The sequence below is a fragment of the Coffea eugenioides genome, chromosome 4, assembly GCF_003713205.1.
Source record: "Coffea eugenioides isolate CCC68of chromosome 4, Ceug_1.0, whole genome shotgun sequence".
In the NCBI taxonomy this organism is placed as follows: Eukaryota; Viridiplantae; Streptophyta; class Magnoliopsida; order Gentianales; family Rubiaceae; genus Coffea; species Coffea eugenioides.
This window is the reverse complement of record NC_040038.1, coordinates 18,782,344-18,795,386: the sequence shown is the minus strand read 5'-3', so window position 1 is coordinate 18,795,386 and position 13,043 is coordinate 18,782,344. Positions and strand designations below refer to the sequence as shown.

The window sequence follows — 13,043 nt, the reverse complement described above, 5'->3', positions numbered from 1 at the left end:
CCTCAAACACCTAACAAAATACAAAGAATCATGCCAAAATTTTTCACAGATCCAAAAAGCAAGAAACATGCAAAATTCTATGCCAAAATAAAAAAAAATAAGGAACTTTCCATTTTCAACTAGAAAAGAAGAAAAATACCAAAAATAATAAAATGTATCACAAAAAATTATAATCTTCAAGTTTGCCCCCATATTTGTAGATAATTGCCCCCACAACCTTTAATATTTTCTATTTGCTGGGTTTGCCCCACAACCTAAGTCAAAAAAATTTTTAAAAAAAATAAATAAAATAAGAGAAACCAACCCAACCTCACACAAATTGAAACCAACGAAAGTCTCATTTTATCTATATTATTCTTCTTTCTATCTCTTTTTTAATTTAATTTTAAACCTCAAATAGAAAATTTCTTTTTAAAAAAAACTCCTTTAGTCCTTCTCTATACATTGAAACTTATAAAAATTACTTTTTCTTCATTCTACCTTTAAAAAAAGACTACAAAAAGGTTTATTAGAGGTTCATGAGAAGTATAAAAACCCTTTATTTGGTATTTGAGATTTCAAATTAGTAGCAAAAATGTTTTTTTTTAAGGAGTTTGAGAGGTGGAATTCATTATTCAGATTGTTACTTTTCAAATAGCACTCCAAATAAGTATTTTTAAAATATCTTACTTGGTTATTTCTTGACTATAATTGTAAACATTTTGACAAGACTTATTCAAAATTTATTTCCTCAATATAATTGATTATGTAAAATTAAATAGTAGATTTTTCAAAATAGCATAACTGGTCTTGGTGGAAGCAAAAATCAAACTTGTGTATATTCTTACATGTATACATTTTTTAAACTAGATTTTATTATTTATGTTGCTATTGCTACCGTGAAAAGAGCGTTTTCATGATGAACACAGTGAATAGTGAATTAGGCAATCAAATTGGGGAGTCTTTGATGAATGATTATTGTTACATATATCAAAAAGTAGTTATTTCAAAAAAGCTAAAATTAGGAATAAGAAAGACATCATGAAAAAATGTAAAGTGATTATGCACATAAATTTTAGAATATATTGGTTATATTGTTATTGAATATATTTGCTTTGATACTTTTCGATTAATAGATTTTTACATATTGAGTTTGCCTCTACTGAATAGCATTTCTAGTTCCACCACTGTTTTTAGGTGCTTAAAGTCATGTTAGCTCATGGTAGATTACCAGACTCGGAGATTTGTGAAGTCTCTCTCCTTTAGGATGAAGAGTTTTGGACTTATAACGGTTGAGAAATGGACAACTTTGAGGCTGAATGCTAAGAAATAAGAATACAACTGAAAACACGTAAAGGAAAACTAATTAATGATAAAAAGGCTTCCTAAGGATAGAATTCATATCTTTACTATTGAAAATTTTCGGTTAAACAAGTTTTATATCTTTGGCTCAAATATGGCATAATTTCTTAAAGTATATAATACCCACTTTTGCCAGTGTATCCACTATACTTATAATTATTCCATAACTACTTTCGTGGCAAAAAGTTAGCTGTGCTCATTAGATTTTGTAAACTTATTTGAGTTAAGTCACAAAGGTGTGCCTCAATTTTTATGAGTGTACTCTCTAGATTTAGTACTTTCATGAACTAAAATTGAACTTCCATTTTTGCAAGATCATTTAATACCTTTAGATAATCGAAATTAATAGTCAATTAATCATGATTGTGAAACCAAGAGCACTAAATAGTTTGCACTAGTTCGATTAACTATGAAAATATCATAAAACAAATATAGAAAATTCATCCATACCCTAAAAATAAAATCCAGTAAAACATAAGGAAAATGAAAGAATATAACAAATTAGCATTGTAACTAAGCACTTGAATTTGAATAAAAAACAAGTTGATGAATGAGAAACCGCTATCATGGATGAGCCTTCAACTCCTATTCTTCAATCCTTAGTCTTCATCCAAGCTCAGTTACATGAAAAATACAAACAAAACCGACTAACTAGAAGAAAACTAAATTTTGTCTTGAAGCTGCATGGTTGCTAACCCCCCTTCAAAGTTTCTAACAAGTAGTATTTATAGGGAAGCACAAGAAGCTGCACAAAGGAGGGAAAAAGTGTTGGTCCTTAGGATCCAATCAAGATCTAGCACTGGATCAATTACTTTAAGGTTTAGATCTAGTAAATTCTATTTTCAATGCTCCTTTTCTAAATTAGATCGGCTGGATTTGCTTGGCTCTAAGATGGATTTGATGCCGAATCCACTCATTACTTAACCTTGAAGTATTCCACACAAATCGATGGCTAAGTAAAGAGAGAACTACCAATCTATGGAACGATAGACTAGCCTAATTACAGATTAGATCTGTTTGTGGATCTGTGCTGGTCTCCAAGTGGATCAGCAACCAGATATAACTTTTACTACAAGTTTGGATTTACAAAAGTGGATCTAGTCCCAAATCTACTACTCTTACATATGGATCCATTGCTGAATTTTCCTTGCTCCTTTAGAACCCTTTATTTCTTCATTTTCTTCTTCAAAACGGTGTTGGTTCCTTTGAATCCAAATGTGCATTTTAGTCCTCTAACTTGTATTAACCTCAAATGCCTACTTTTCTTTACTTAAACCATTAAATCATAAAAATAACTAAAAGTAGCTTCGTTAAAAAAAAACTACTTTAAAACCATATCAAAACATAAATGATTGATGACTCTAAAACATGAAATATAAATGCTTAACACCTTACATGACAAAATCATATTTCATTTAGTGTTTTCTGATTGATTACATTACACTTGAAAAATGTAGGATGCACATCTCTAATTGGACAATAAAGGGAGCAATGTGGAAAACTTTTATTTTTTGAAAGGATATTTTGTAATTAACCCATTTATTTGTTGAACTAAAATTTTCGAGAAAAAACCTATTATGCTATTAAACTATTTTAATCTAAAATCACCTATCCAACTTATAAATGTTGCATATTGGTGATTATTAGTTCATATTTTCCTGTTAGATCTATTGTTTTCAGTTAGTTTTAGATTTGTGTGAATTCATGAAACATTCAATACATGATTTACATATATATGAAGGAGAAAGAGGGGGAGAAGATTGGGAAACTGATTACTCTAAAAGAGAAAGAAAAACAAAAAAAAATCACGTAAATAATATAATTTTATTAATTGAATTAACATAAATTGCCATAAAACTAACTAAAAAGCATATACCAAAACTAAAATACCAATTTTGTAAGAAAAGCCATTTGAAACCAAAACTAGCCAATTAGTATTTTTTTAATGATATTATCACACCTTAAATGTAGTAATATAGAATATATTTTCTTATTCTAGTCAATAATCTAATGGCTGATTTGAAGGGTCGTATTGATAATTAGTGCCAAAATAGGTGAGTAGCTAAACATATTTTTGAAGAATATGGCCATTTAAGGTTTTTTAGCCTAAGATTTTAATGGGATAAAGAGAATAAGAATTTATAAAGAGTTAAATGCAGAAAACCCCCTTGAACTTTTGCAACAATTACACAATACATCTTAACATTTGTTAATAGGCACTTTGCACCTTAACTCTACTAAAAAGTAATAGAAAGCTAAACGCCATCTACATCATCGATAAAATCATGATTCTATCCTAATAGCTAAAGGGATAAAAATACATTTTTTTGGTGCGGGGATTCTAGCTATGTGTAGCTCAAGCAGGAAGAATAAAAAGAGGATTTTAGGGGTATCGAAGGCTAGAATTAGAAGAAAAAGAAATTGAATCTTGTCTCCTATTTTCGCAGCCTCTATTTACCGAATAAAAAAAAATTTGATTTTTTTTTTAACTGAGGAAAAAGCTAAATATAATCACTAGAGAATCACATGTCCATAAATTGAAGGGTCGTATTGATAATCAATGCCAAAATAGGTGAGTAGCTAAACATATTTTTGAAGAATATGGCCATTTAAGGTTTTTTAGCCTAAGATTTTAATGGGATAAAGAAAATAAGAATTTATAAAGAGTTAAATGCAGAAAATCCCCTTGAACTTTTGCAACAATTACTCAATACATCTTAACATTTGTTAATAGGCACTTTGCACCTTAACTCTACTAAAAAGTAATAGAAAGCTAAACGCCATCTACATCATCGATAAAATCATGATTCTATCCTCAACTAATAGCTGAAGGGATAAAAATACACTTTTTTGGTGCGGGGATTCTAGCTATGTGTAGCTCAAGCAGGAAGAATAAAAAGAGGATTTTAGGGGTATCGAAAGCTAGAATTAGAAGAAAAAGAAATTGAATCTTGTCTCCTATTTTCGCAGCCTCTATTTACCGAATAAAAAAAAATTTGACTTTTTTTTTACCTGAGGAAAAAGCTAAATATAATCAATAGAGAATCACAGGTCCATAAATTGAAGATGTGATGAGAAGTGAGGTAACTTTTTTTTTTTACGATACGATAGACTTATAATTATTCTATACTACGGGGAGGAGAGAACTTACCGACTCAGACAAGTGCGTGAAATGGCTTGCCACATTTTGTGGCCAATGGTGGAAGGCAGGATTTGATCCCTAACCTCACACCCTACCAACTTTAGTGATGCCTAGTGAGCTAGAGCTCAATGGTTGAAAAGTGAAGCAGTCAAATAGGTACAAATGGATGAAATATGTACAAACACAGCCGTTTGTAGTGAGGGGCAAAAAAAATTTTTTTTTTTTTCCCGACGACTGGAATGTGCCATACACGCGCTCCATGTTAAGTTAGTGGCCTATTAACAAGTTTTGGGGTGTATTCTGCAATTACAATAAAAGTTCTTGGGGCATTTTGCATATAGCCCTCGCAATCAAAGGACCTTAGATGAGATGGTGGGAGGACCAAGAGGAGCAGAAGAAGAAACGGTGAGGTTTTGGGAGAGTGAAGGAATACAACTGAAGAAGTAAACCAATTTAGGAAAAAACAAAAATAAAAAAGAGTAGTATTTATCAGAAAGAAGGGATTATCAGGAAGTCATGGCCGGAAGAGAGGTTCGAGAATACACAAATCTCACCGATCCAAAAGGTATAATCCTTGTTTCTCTTTCTCTTCTTCTATCTTTCCTCCTTTGCTTGGTTCAATGTATAACTCGTAGACAAATGGGGTGAATTGAAAATTTTGCAGACAAAAAATGGGCAGGAAAGGGGAAGGAGCGGATTGACGATGAAGAAATCACCTTCCAGCGCATGGTTGCCAAGGTTAATATATTCGCCTTTCTTTTGTCTTTTTTCTTTCTGTTATGAGTGTTATCCAATCGATCTAGAAATCATGTTTGTGGATATTAGGTTTCTTTGATGTTATTAATGTTATTTTTTGCGTTTTTTCTTAGAAATTATGTGAAGAATGCTTTTTTCAGACCCTTACTTGTTTCTGCAGAGGCTTTTATTAAATCATGAGCTAAATAAATTGCTCAACAGTCATTACTGGTTGGTTTGCCTAATTATTCTGAAATTTATTTTAAGAATCATAGTTGGACTCTTTGCCTTATCTTGGAAATGCAAATTTTCCTTCAGACCTTCACTCAAAGGATAGGGATTTAATTAGGATTAATAATGACTTAGCTGTGCTTCTTATTTATTAAAAACTATCTTTGTGTTGAATGGTTCTCTTCCTACTGGGAGTCAATAACTATTTGTATTACTGTGCAAGATTTGTCTATGGCATGGAACAAGTTTGACGTAGTTTAAGGAATGCCATTCTCATATGAGAGAGGGAGAGAGGTAGAACTTGGTTGGTAATTTGTGCTTAAACTTGAGTTTGAGAAATGAGAGGATGAAGACATACATGCTTTCATCTAAAGCAATAATGAGGCTGTTATATCTTGAATAAGATGACTAGAGGTCAGTGTCTTGAATTGGATAACAATATTGAAAGTGGCAAATTGATTCTAGGACCATGGTAAATATTGGTTTAGAAGAACTTTTGGTGCCAATAATACCATGACAACAGGTAAAGAGATTGCAGCATTCTGCCACCCCTTCCACCAAAGTAACCTGTATTTTGACGGTAAAAGGTTACTTCTTCCCACCTGCTTTATAAAAGTATTAAAAAATTAAATAAAACAAAATAGACTCAAGTATTGCTGGATGAACAAAGTCAATAGTAATTCATTCTTGATGGCTTAGAAAGAATAATCTGAGGATTTATATTGCTGTAGTTGATTTAGATAATTTTTAGACTATCTCAGTGCAATATTCAATCTCTTGAGCTTTGACAGTTATACATGCATGAAGGGACAATCTAGTTCATGTATATTTAGGAAACTCATCTATCAATGAGATGAATGAGTCAGACAGCAGACTTGAGTGTGAGAGAAATTTTGCAAGGACTGAGATATGCATCCTTACTTGAGAGAGATGAAACAGAGTGGAGAGGAGAGTAGGATTCTGATATTTTCATGGTATCACTTATCAAGTTTCACTCTTTATTGCAGACTATTTTACAAAAATGTTGTATTTGTTGTTGATCTTTCATCTTGGGTAGAGCTGTAAACGAGCTGAATCAAACCGAGTATCTCATGTTTGAGCTGTTTGTTAAGCGATTCGAACAACGTTCGTGTTCGTTCGTTAATTTTCAAACTCCAAACCTGCGTTCATGTTCGGCTCGTTAAGCAAAGTTCACGTTCGAGTTCGAGTTCGTGTTCGGGTCGTTTAACATAAACGAACTATTCGCGAACATGCTCGAAATGCTCGAATCCAAATTATTTTAAGCCTTAAATATGCCATACAAATCATTAATCATTCTAAAAAATAATTAAAGTATTAAGTGACTAAATTCTATTATTCATTAACTATATAACTAACATTAACATAAAAATAACAAATAAAACCCTCCAAATATAAAAGTCTAGCCATAAAATTAACGCTAAAATTTGTCAAATGATAATTATGTTCATGTTCACAAACGTTCGTTAAATCTCGTGAACATGCTCGTGTTCACTCGATTATTAATCGAACAAAAAAATTCGTTCGAACTCGGTTCATTTTAAGGTTTTGAACGAGTCTTTCACGAACATGAACGTGTCGAAACGAACCGAGCTACCGAACAGTTCGGTTCGTTTTAACAGGTCTAATCTTGGGGCGTATCAAGAACCATCTATTTTATCATGTTGAAATCCTCTACTTAGTTTGAATGGAGGACAGAAAGATAGTCTTCTGTCGCATGCTGTAGATATGCTTATAAGGATCCTGTAATAACCAGCTTCATTTAATTGACCATTGTGGTATTTAACTTAAAAAATTGTGATAGCACATCTGACAGATCAATAATTTCTGGTTTTTGTCAATTTATCCCTAAACGTTAGGGATTAAAAGGCTTGGACTTTGAAAGATCTTAGTCAGAATTGATAATTGATTATTTTCACTTTCAACTGGCAAGTATCCTGCTTTATTTTCTGTGGCTTACCATAAAATGATTGTGCCAATGAATTATACTCTGGAAGCATGTTATAAAGTGAAAATGAACTTTAGTAGGCAGTTTATCTCTAGCTTACTGTATACTAAGTGCTGCAATGTGAAGGACTTAATGCTCAGATTCAGTTTGCATATTTTCCTTCCAGGGAAAAATGGTGCAGGCACGACAAATCAGAAAAAACTGTAAGGGGTAAAATATTGTATAGATCTAAGAAAATTCTGCTAGTTTTGAAGACTAAGAGGGCTATTGCCTTTTGTCATTAGAACAGTATTAAGTATCCAACTATGGAAAAGAATCTTTGGCTCCTATTCTAATTGGAAATATGCTACATAAGCAGAATGGCTTTAGTTAGTTGCATTTGGGATTTGAGTTGAGTCTTTGTTGAGCATAGTGGCTTATTAGAATATTTTGCTACAACAGTCTTTTCAAATTAAGAATTCCAAAAAAAATGGTGATGCTTCTGATAGTGTATGTGGCCTCATACTGCATGAGAGAACTCTTAGGTAACTTGAATGGGCTCTGAAAAACCTCCATGGTTTCATGTTATTGCATACTTGGCAAAACAAAAAATAAAAAATAAAACAAATGCTTAATTGTTAGTGATGCTTTATACCTTTTAGAAGTTAGTAGAAGATAAAGGTATAGGAAAATGTTAAGTTGAAGCCAACACCTGAACCTCCTCAGAAATAAAAAAAAAAAAAAAAGGGAGGAAAAGATGGGCATCTCGTTAGGAAATGTTAGGGAGGCTTGAATTCGAACTAAATGTAACCTAAATGGGGCTTCTTGTTCTTCTTAATACTCTCTTTGAAGAAAGTTGAATGAGGAGTATTTTGGATTAAAAAAATGAAGCAAAAGGAAATGAAGTAAATTTTGTTTTATGTTTATTTTACTAGGGAATCTAATCGATAAAAAAACAGCCCTGTGGGTGAGTGGCCACTGGAGGGTCAAGAAATCCCTCCAACTGCTAGGATGAGGAGTTCGACTCCCCTGCCATCATTGCTTCCCAGAAGTGTGTGACTGGTATGAGTAAAGCTTGCCATTAATGAAATTTATGAAGTTAAATATTTTTAAAAGAAAATGGGTGCTTATCGAGTAGTTACTGAAGTTATGGGAAAGTATGATAAATTCAAAACATCCTGTGAAAAAAGATATTTTGTCCTCCAGTCTCCTTTTACTCCAATGCTACCTGGTGCTTATAAGGTCTAGGATCATTGTCCTCTTCTTCCAGTAACCTCCGATAGAAAAGAAGCATAGCTGCCCCCCCGTGCATTGAAACAGAATGTTTTTTCTTGGCCACCCCTGAGAAAATGAAAATTAGAAGGGAAGAATGCAGTGTTAGGGGTTGGAGATTTGTGATAAAGGTGGTAGCATATAAAAATCAGGCCCTTCTTTGCTTCTCCAAGCTAAAACCAGATACATCTTAACAATAAAAAAACAACATGGAAGGCCTAAAAGAGAGTAAAACAAGGGTTTTTTGGAGGTAAAAGATTACTTCACCAATGTATTCTTGACTACACTACCCATAATGTAAATGGTTTGTTGGCTAGAGGTTTCCTACTCTTAGGACTACTCAACCATAGGGAAAAGGTCCAGACTAAACATTGTGCTAGTTCTTATACATTGCAATATCAACTCATAGGCACACAATGGGCTCTATTACTGGCCATCAAGTTTAATTTCTCTGCTTCCAGGCACAATAGGATTAATAGATGCAAGTTTTTCTTTTTTTTTTTTACCTATAATTACTTGTTAAAGTTGTGCAATAATGATGGTAAGGCTGTATGCTAGTTTCTTAATTGTTTGCAAGGTTTTTGTTTGGTTAAATCCTATGCCAGTCTTTTGCTTCTGTTTGGCAACAACAAAAACTCATCGCCATAGTAAAGCATTTCTAGTAGTCCTCCTGTTTAATTTCTCTGCTTTCAGGCACAATAGGATTAATAGATGCAAGTTTTTCTTTTTCTACCTATAATTACTTGTTAAAGTTTTTCAATAATGATGGTAAGGCTGTACACTAGTTTCTTAATTTACATTGTTTGCTAGGTTTTTGTTTGGTTAAATCCTATGCCAGTCTTTTGCTTCTGTTTATCAACAATAAAAACTCGTTGCCATGGTAAAGCATTTCTAGCAGTCCTTCTGTTTAATTCCTCTGCTTTCAGGCACAATAGGATTAATAGATGCAAGTTTTTCTTTTTTTATATCTATAATTACTTGTTAAAGTTGTTCAATAATGGTGGTAAGGCTGTATACTAGTTTCTTAAGTTACATTGTTTGCAAGGTTTTTGTTTGGTTAAATCCTATGCCAGTCTTTTGCTTCTGTTTAGCAACAATAAAAACTCGTTGCCATAGTGAAGCATTTCTAGCAGTCCTTGCAAACTGTTTAGGTGATTCATAATAATAGGCCATAAATCTAGAAGAAAAATTGGTTTTAACCGAGTAAGAGCCCCAAATGACTTCAGAGAATGGAGGCCGTTTGTTGCTTCGCTTTAGAAAAGAAATCCTGTCTTTACATTCTTATACTTTCTTTTGTCTTAGCACAAAAGTTGTCATGGTACTAAGATGCTGAATATGTATAGTACGGCCTAGATTGCCATGGTTCTTCGCAATGTGAAACAGTGAGGATGTTTTCTGATAACATGCCTCGGCAGGGATCATGGCTTTATACTTTATTTCGGCTTTGCACAAAAGCCGTAATGTTGCTTAGATACTAAATGTGTAGTAGGGATTACCACAATTCTTTGTAATGTGAAATGGTGGGGAAGTTTTCTGATAACATGCCCTGGCAGGGATCATGGCTTTATACTTTCTTTTGGCTTAGCGCAAAAGTTGTAATGGTGCTTAGATACAGAATATGTGTAGTAGGGCGTAGATTACCACAGTTCTTTGTAATGTGAAATGGTGGGGGAAGTTTTCTGATAACATGCCCCGGCAGGGATCATGGCATTCTCCTACCGGGTGGTTAACATACACAGATGCAAGAAGTTGCGGGAGAACGTGGTGGTTACCTTCATGGACGAGGGGGTATGGATTCTCTGTGCTACTTTTTGTCTTTTGGTTCTGTGCAATTTTAATTTACATGCCTTAGTATTTATTTAACATTTTTGAATTCATATGCAGCCTTGGATAGCGATGATTTGCTATATCTGAAGGAGCAAATGGAAGCTGAGGAGGATGCTGAACGCCTTCTTCGTCGCACTGAGAAACGTGCATTTGCTGCGTTTAAGATATCCTTTTTTATTTTTCCTTTGTTTGCAGGAAGTCAACAAGAAAGCCAAGTGGAATACCTGAAAGTATTCTGATAAACTGTGCCTGGAAAAAGTACATTTGTGTTGTTTTGGCATGTATCCACTTGTCTCCATGAAATGATAATCACCAATTTCTTTGTCAGTTCATCTACTTTTTGTTTGTCAAAACGAGTTCTGGCATTGCATATTTGTTGGCTACAGGTTTTAGCTCAAATTATCTTGGATTCATATAGTAGTTTGTCTGACAAACATAGTTTCTAGCGTCCATGAAATACCGCCACTATTGCTTTGTTGACCTCCCTAAATCTGTATTCTAGGGTTGTCTGCATTTTTACTTTTAAATGATGGGGATGGGGATAGGGATAGGTGCAATTACATCTAATATGCTTTTGCCAGTCTAGAGTTAAAATCATAAAAGTGATATGCAACAGATGACTAGGTGCAATTATCTTTTATGTCTGGCCAATATTATCTAAAGAAAGACATGTCTTGCCTCTTAGAATGGTAGGCTACTGATTTTTTTATTTTTTTATTTTTTGTTTTGGGGGGGGGGGGGGGTGTGGGTGTGTGTGTGTTCAAATTCCTTCTAGCTTTATGATTTCCTTTCCTTGACTGTTTGGTACAAAGCTGTTTCTGATACTACAACAGCATCTGTTCCGTTGCCTCTTCGTGTTGAACCAAAGCCAAAAAGCGGGATAAGGTATCTCTGTCCCAAGTATGCTCCTGCACACAAATACACACACACCCCCCCCCCCCCCCGGGGGCGGGGAAAAAAACCTATAATAAAAAAAGAAAAAAGAAATAGTAAAGAAAAGAAAAATCCAGGAAGCAAGCTTTCAAAGGAACTGCTGCAGCCCAACCTGAAAGAACTATTTACCTTGTCTTTTTTCTTTTTGTCCTTATTTTCAAAGTAACATGAAAAACATTTAACAGAGAGATTTCCTAATATGCAGGCAGCAAGACTTGCTGAAAAGGGTGGTGGAAGTAAAACCCAAGCGCCAAAGGCATGCCGGCTCTGCTGAAGGAAATGTATCCTCCGTAAGCTCGAGTGGTCAGGTTTCAGATGATCGTAAACCTCAAACTGATAGGGTTCAGGAGAAAGAGGTTTCTCCGACTAGATTGGCTAATGCATCTGATGAATCAAAGGATGACAACCCTGTAAAGGGTTTGCTACTACCATATGAGAGTTCTGATGATGATGACTGATAAAGTGGGTAGAGTTTGTTTGTTCACATGAAGTGCGTGCGATGTTTTTCTCTGGAAACTAACTATATATATTGAACTCCTGCATATAACCTCATGTAGGCAGAAGTAAATGGAAGTTGCGGTGTAGTATTCCAACAGCCCTTTCCCTTTCCACTAAAGGAGTAATTGTAGTTTCCACCTCAAGGTTTGAGGGAGTTCACACAACTTTGCCCTCGTTGTTTAATAGGTGAACTTTGTTTTCTTAGTCATGGACCACATGCCCGTCTACCAATTCGTTAAATAAGGTAGTATTCAGATGTAATAGGTATCAACAAGCACGACCATCCACAGATCAACAAACTAGAAAAAACTGGGGAGTTGTAGATAAGAATATGAAGATGCTTTGTTGCTTAAAAGCAAATTCTTTCAGATGGCGCTTCCACGTTCTGAACTGCTTTTGGTTTTACCTTTTTCTCGCTTTTGGTAGTCGATTCAAATATATCAAATTTAATTGATTTTACTTGATACAAAAGGAAAGAGATTATCTATGTCAAAAATGGACGATGTGCGGAGAAGCATGTTTAATAGCAAATAGATTTTGAATAATGGCCGGTCTAAATAATATATTTTCCCTTATTTTTTACTCCCAGCAGTGCATGTGTCTCACAGGTGTAATAGATTCTGGCTAGATGCCTAATTAGCATAGACCCTCTAGCTCTATTACCTGAGAGAGCATTTCGGATAGCAATGGGCGGGTATGTTACGCTTTCATGCTTCTGATATTTATAGGTCAGAAATTTAAAAAGTGCATTGTGTTATGAGGGGACTTGAGAGTCATAAATTCATGGGAGATCGATAGCGTACCATCTTGAGACATGGTCGAAAGTTGCGTCAGTACCCAGGTTTGCAAGCCTATACTGCCTCCGCTTCAAGCCTTCAACCAGCAAAATAAGGGTAGAAGACAAAAGCGTCATAAAAATCAAATCAAATCAAAGTCATAGTATTTGCTGTTATTCAGGAGCTTTCAACGACTGCAATGCACATTCAATGGAAATCAATTTGCGTAAATAAAATTCCGACATCGATCCGTTCCTTCAGATATCAAGCGGGAGAGACCTATTCACCAGATGCACTTTTTTTTCAGTCCACTACTATGATTTTGGAGATTTTTTTTCTAGAA

The 13,043-nt window shown here is 34.3% G+C and overlaps 1 protein-coding gene across 1 annotated transcript; it reads left to right on the top strand.

Annotated features, from left to right (window-relative positions):
• The first annotated feature begins 4,867 nt into the window (after positions 1-4,867).
• On the top strand, positions 4,868-12,128 carry LOC113768541. Its single transcript, XM_027312942.1, has 6 exons — positions 4,868-5,048; positions 5,148-5,221; positions 10,406-10,454; positions 10,551-10,657; positions 11,302-11,378; positions 11,632-12,128. Exons 1-6 carry the CDS (start codon positions 5,000-5,002, stop codon positions 11,882-11,884), a joined length of 609 nt encoding a protein of 202 aa, XP_027168743.1. The 5' UTR covers positions 4,868-4,999; the 3' UTR covers positions 11,885-12,128.
• Positions 12,129-13,043: the final 915 nt, after the last annotated feature.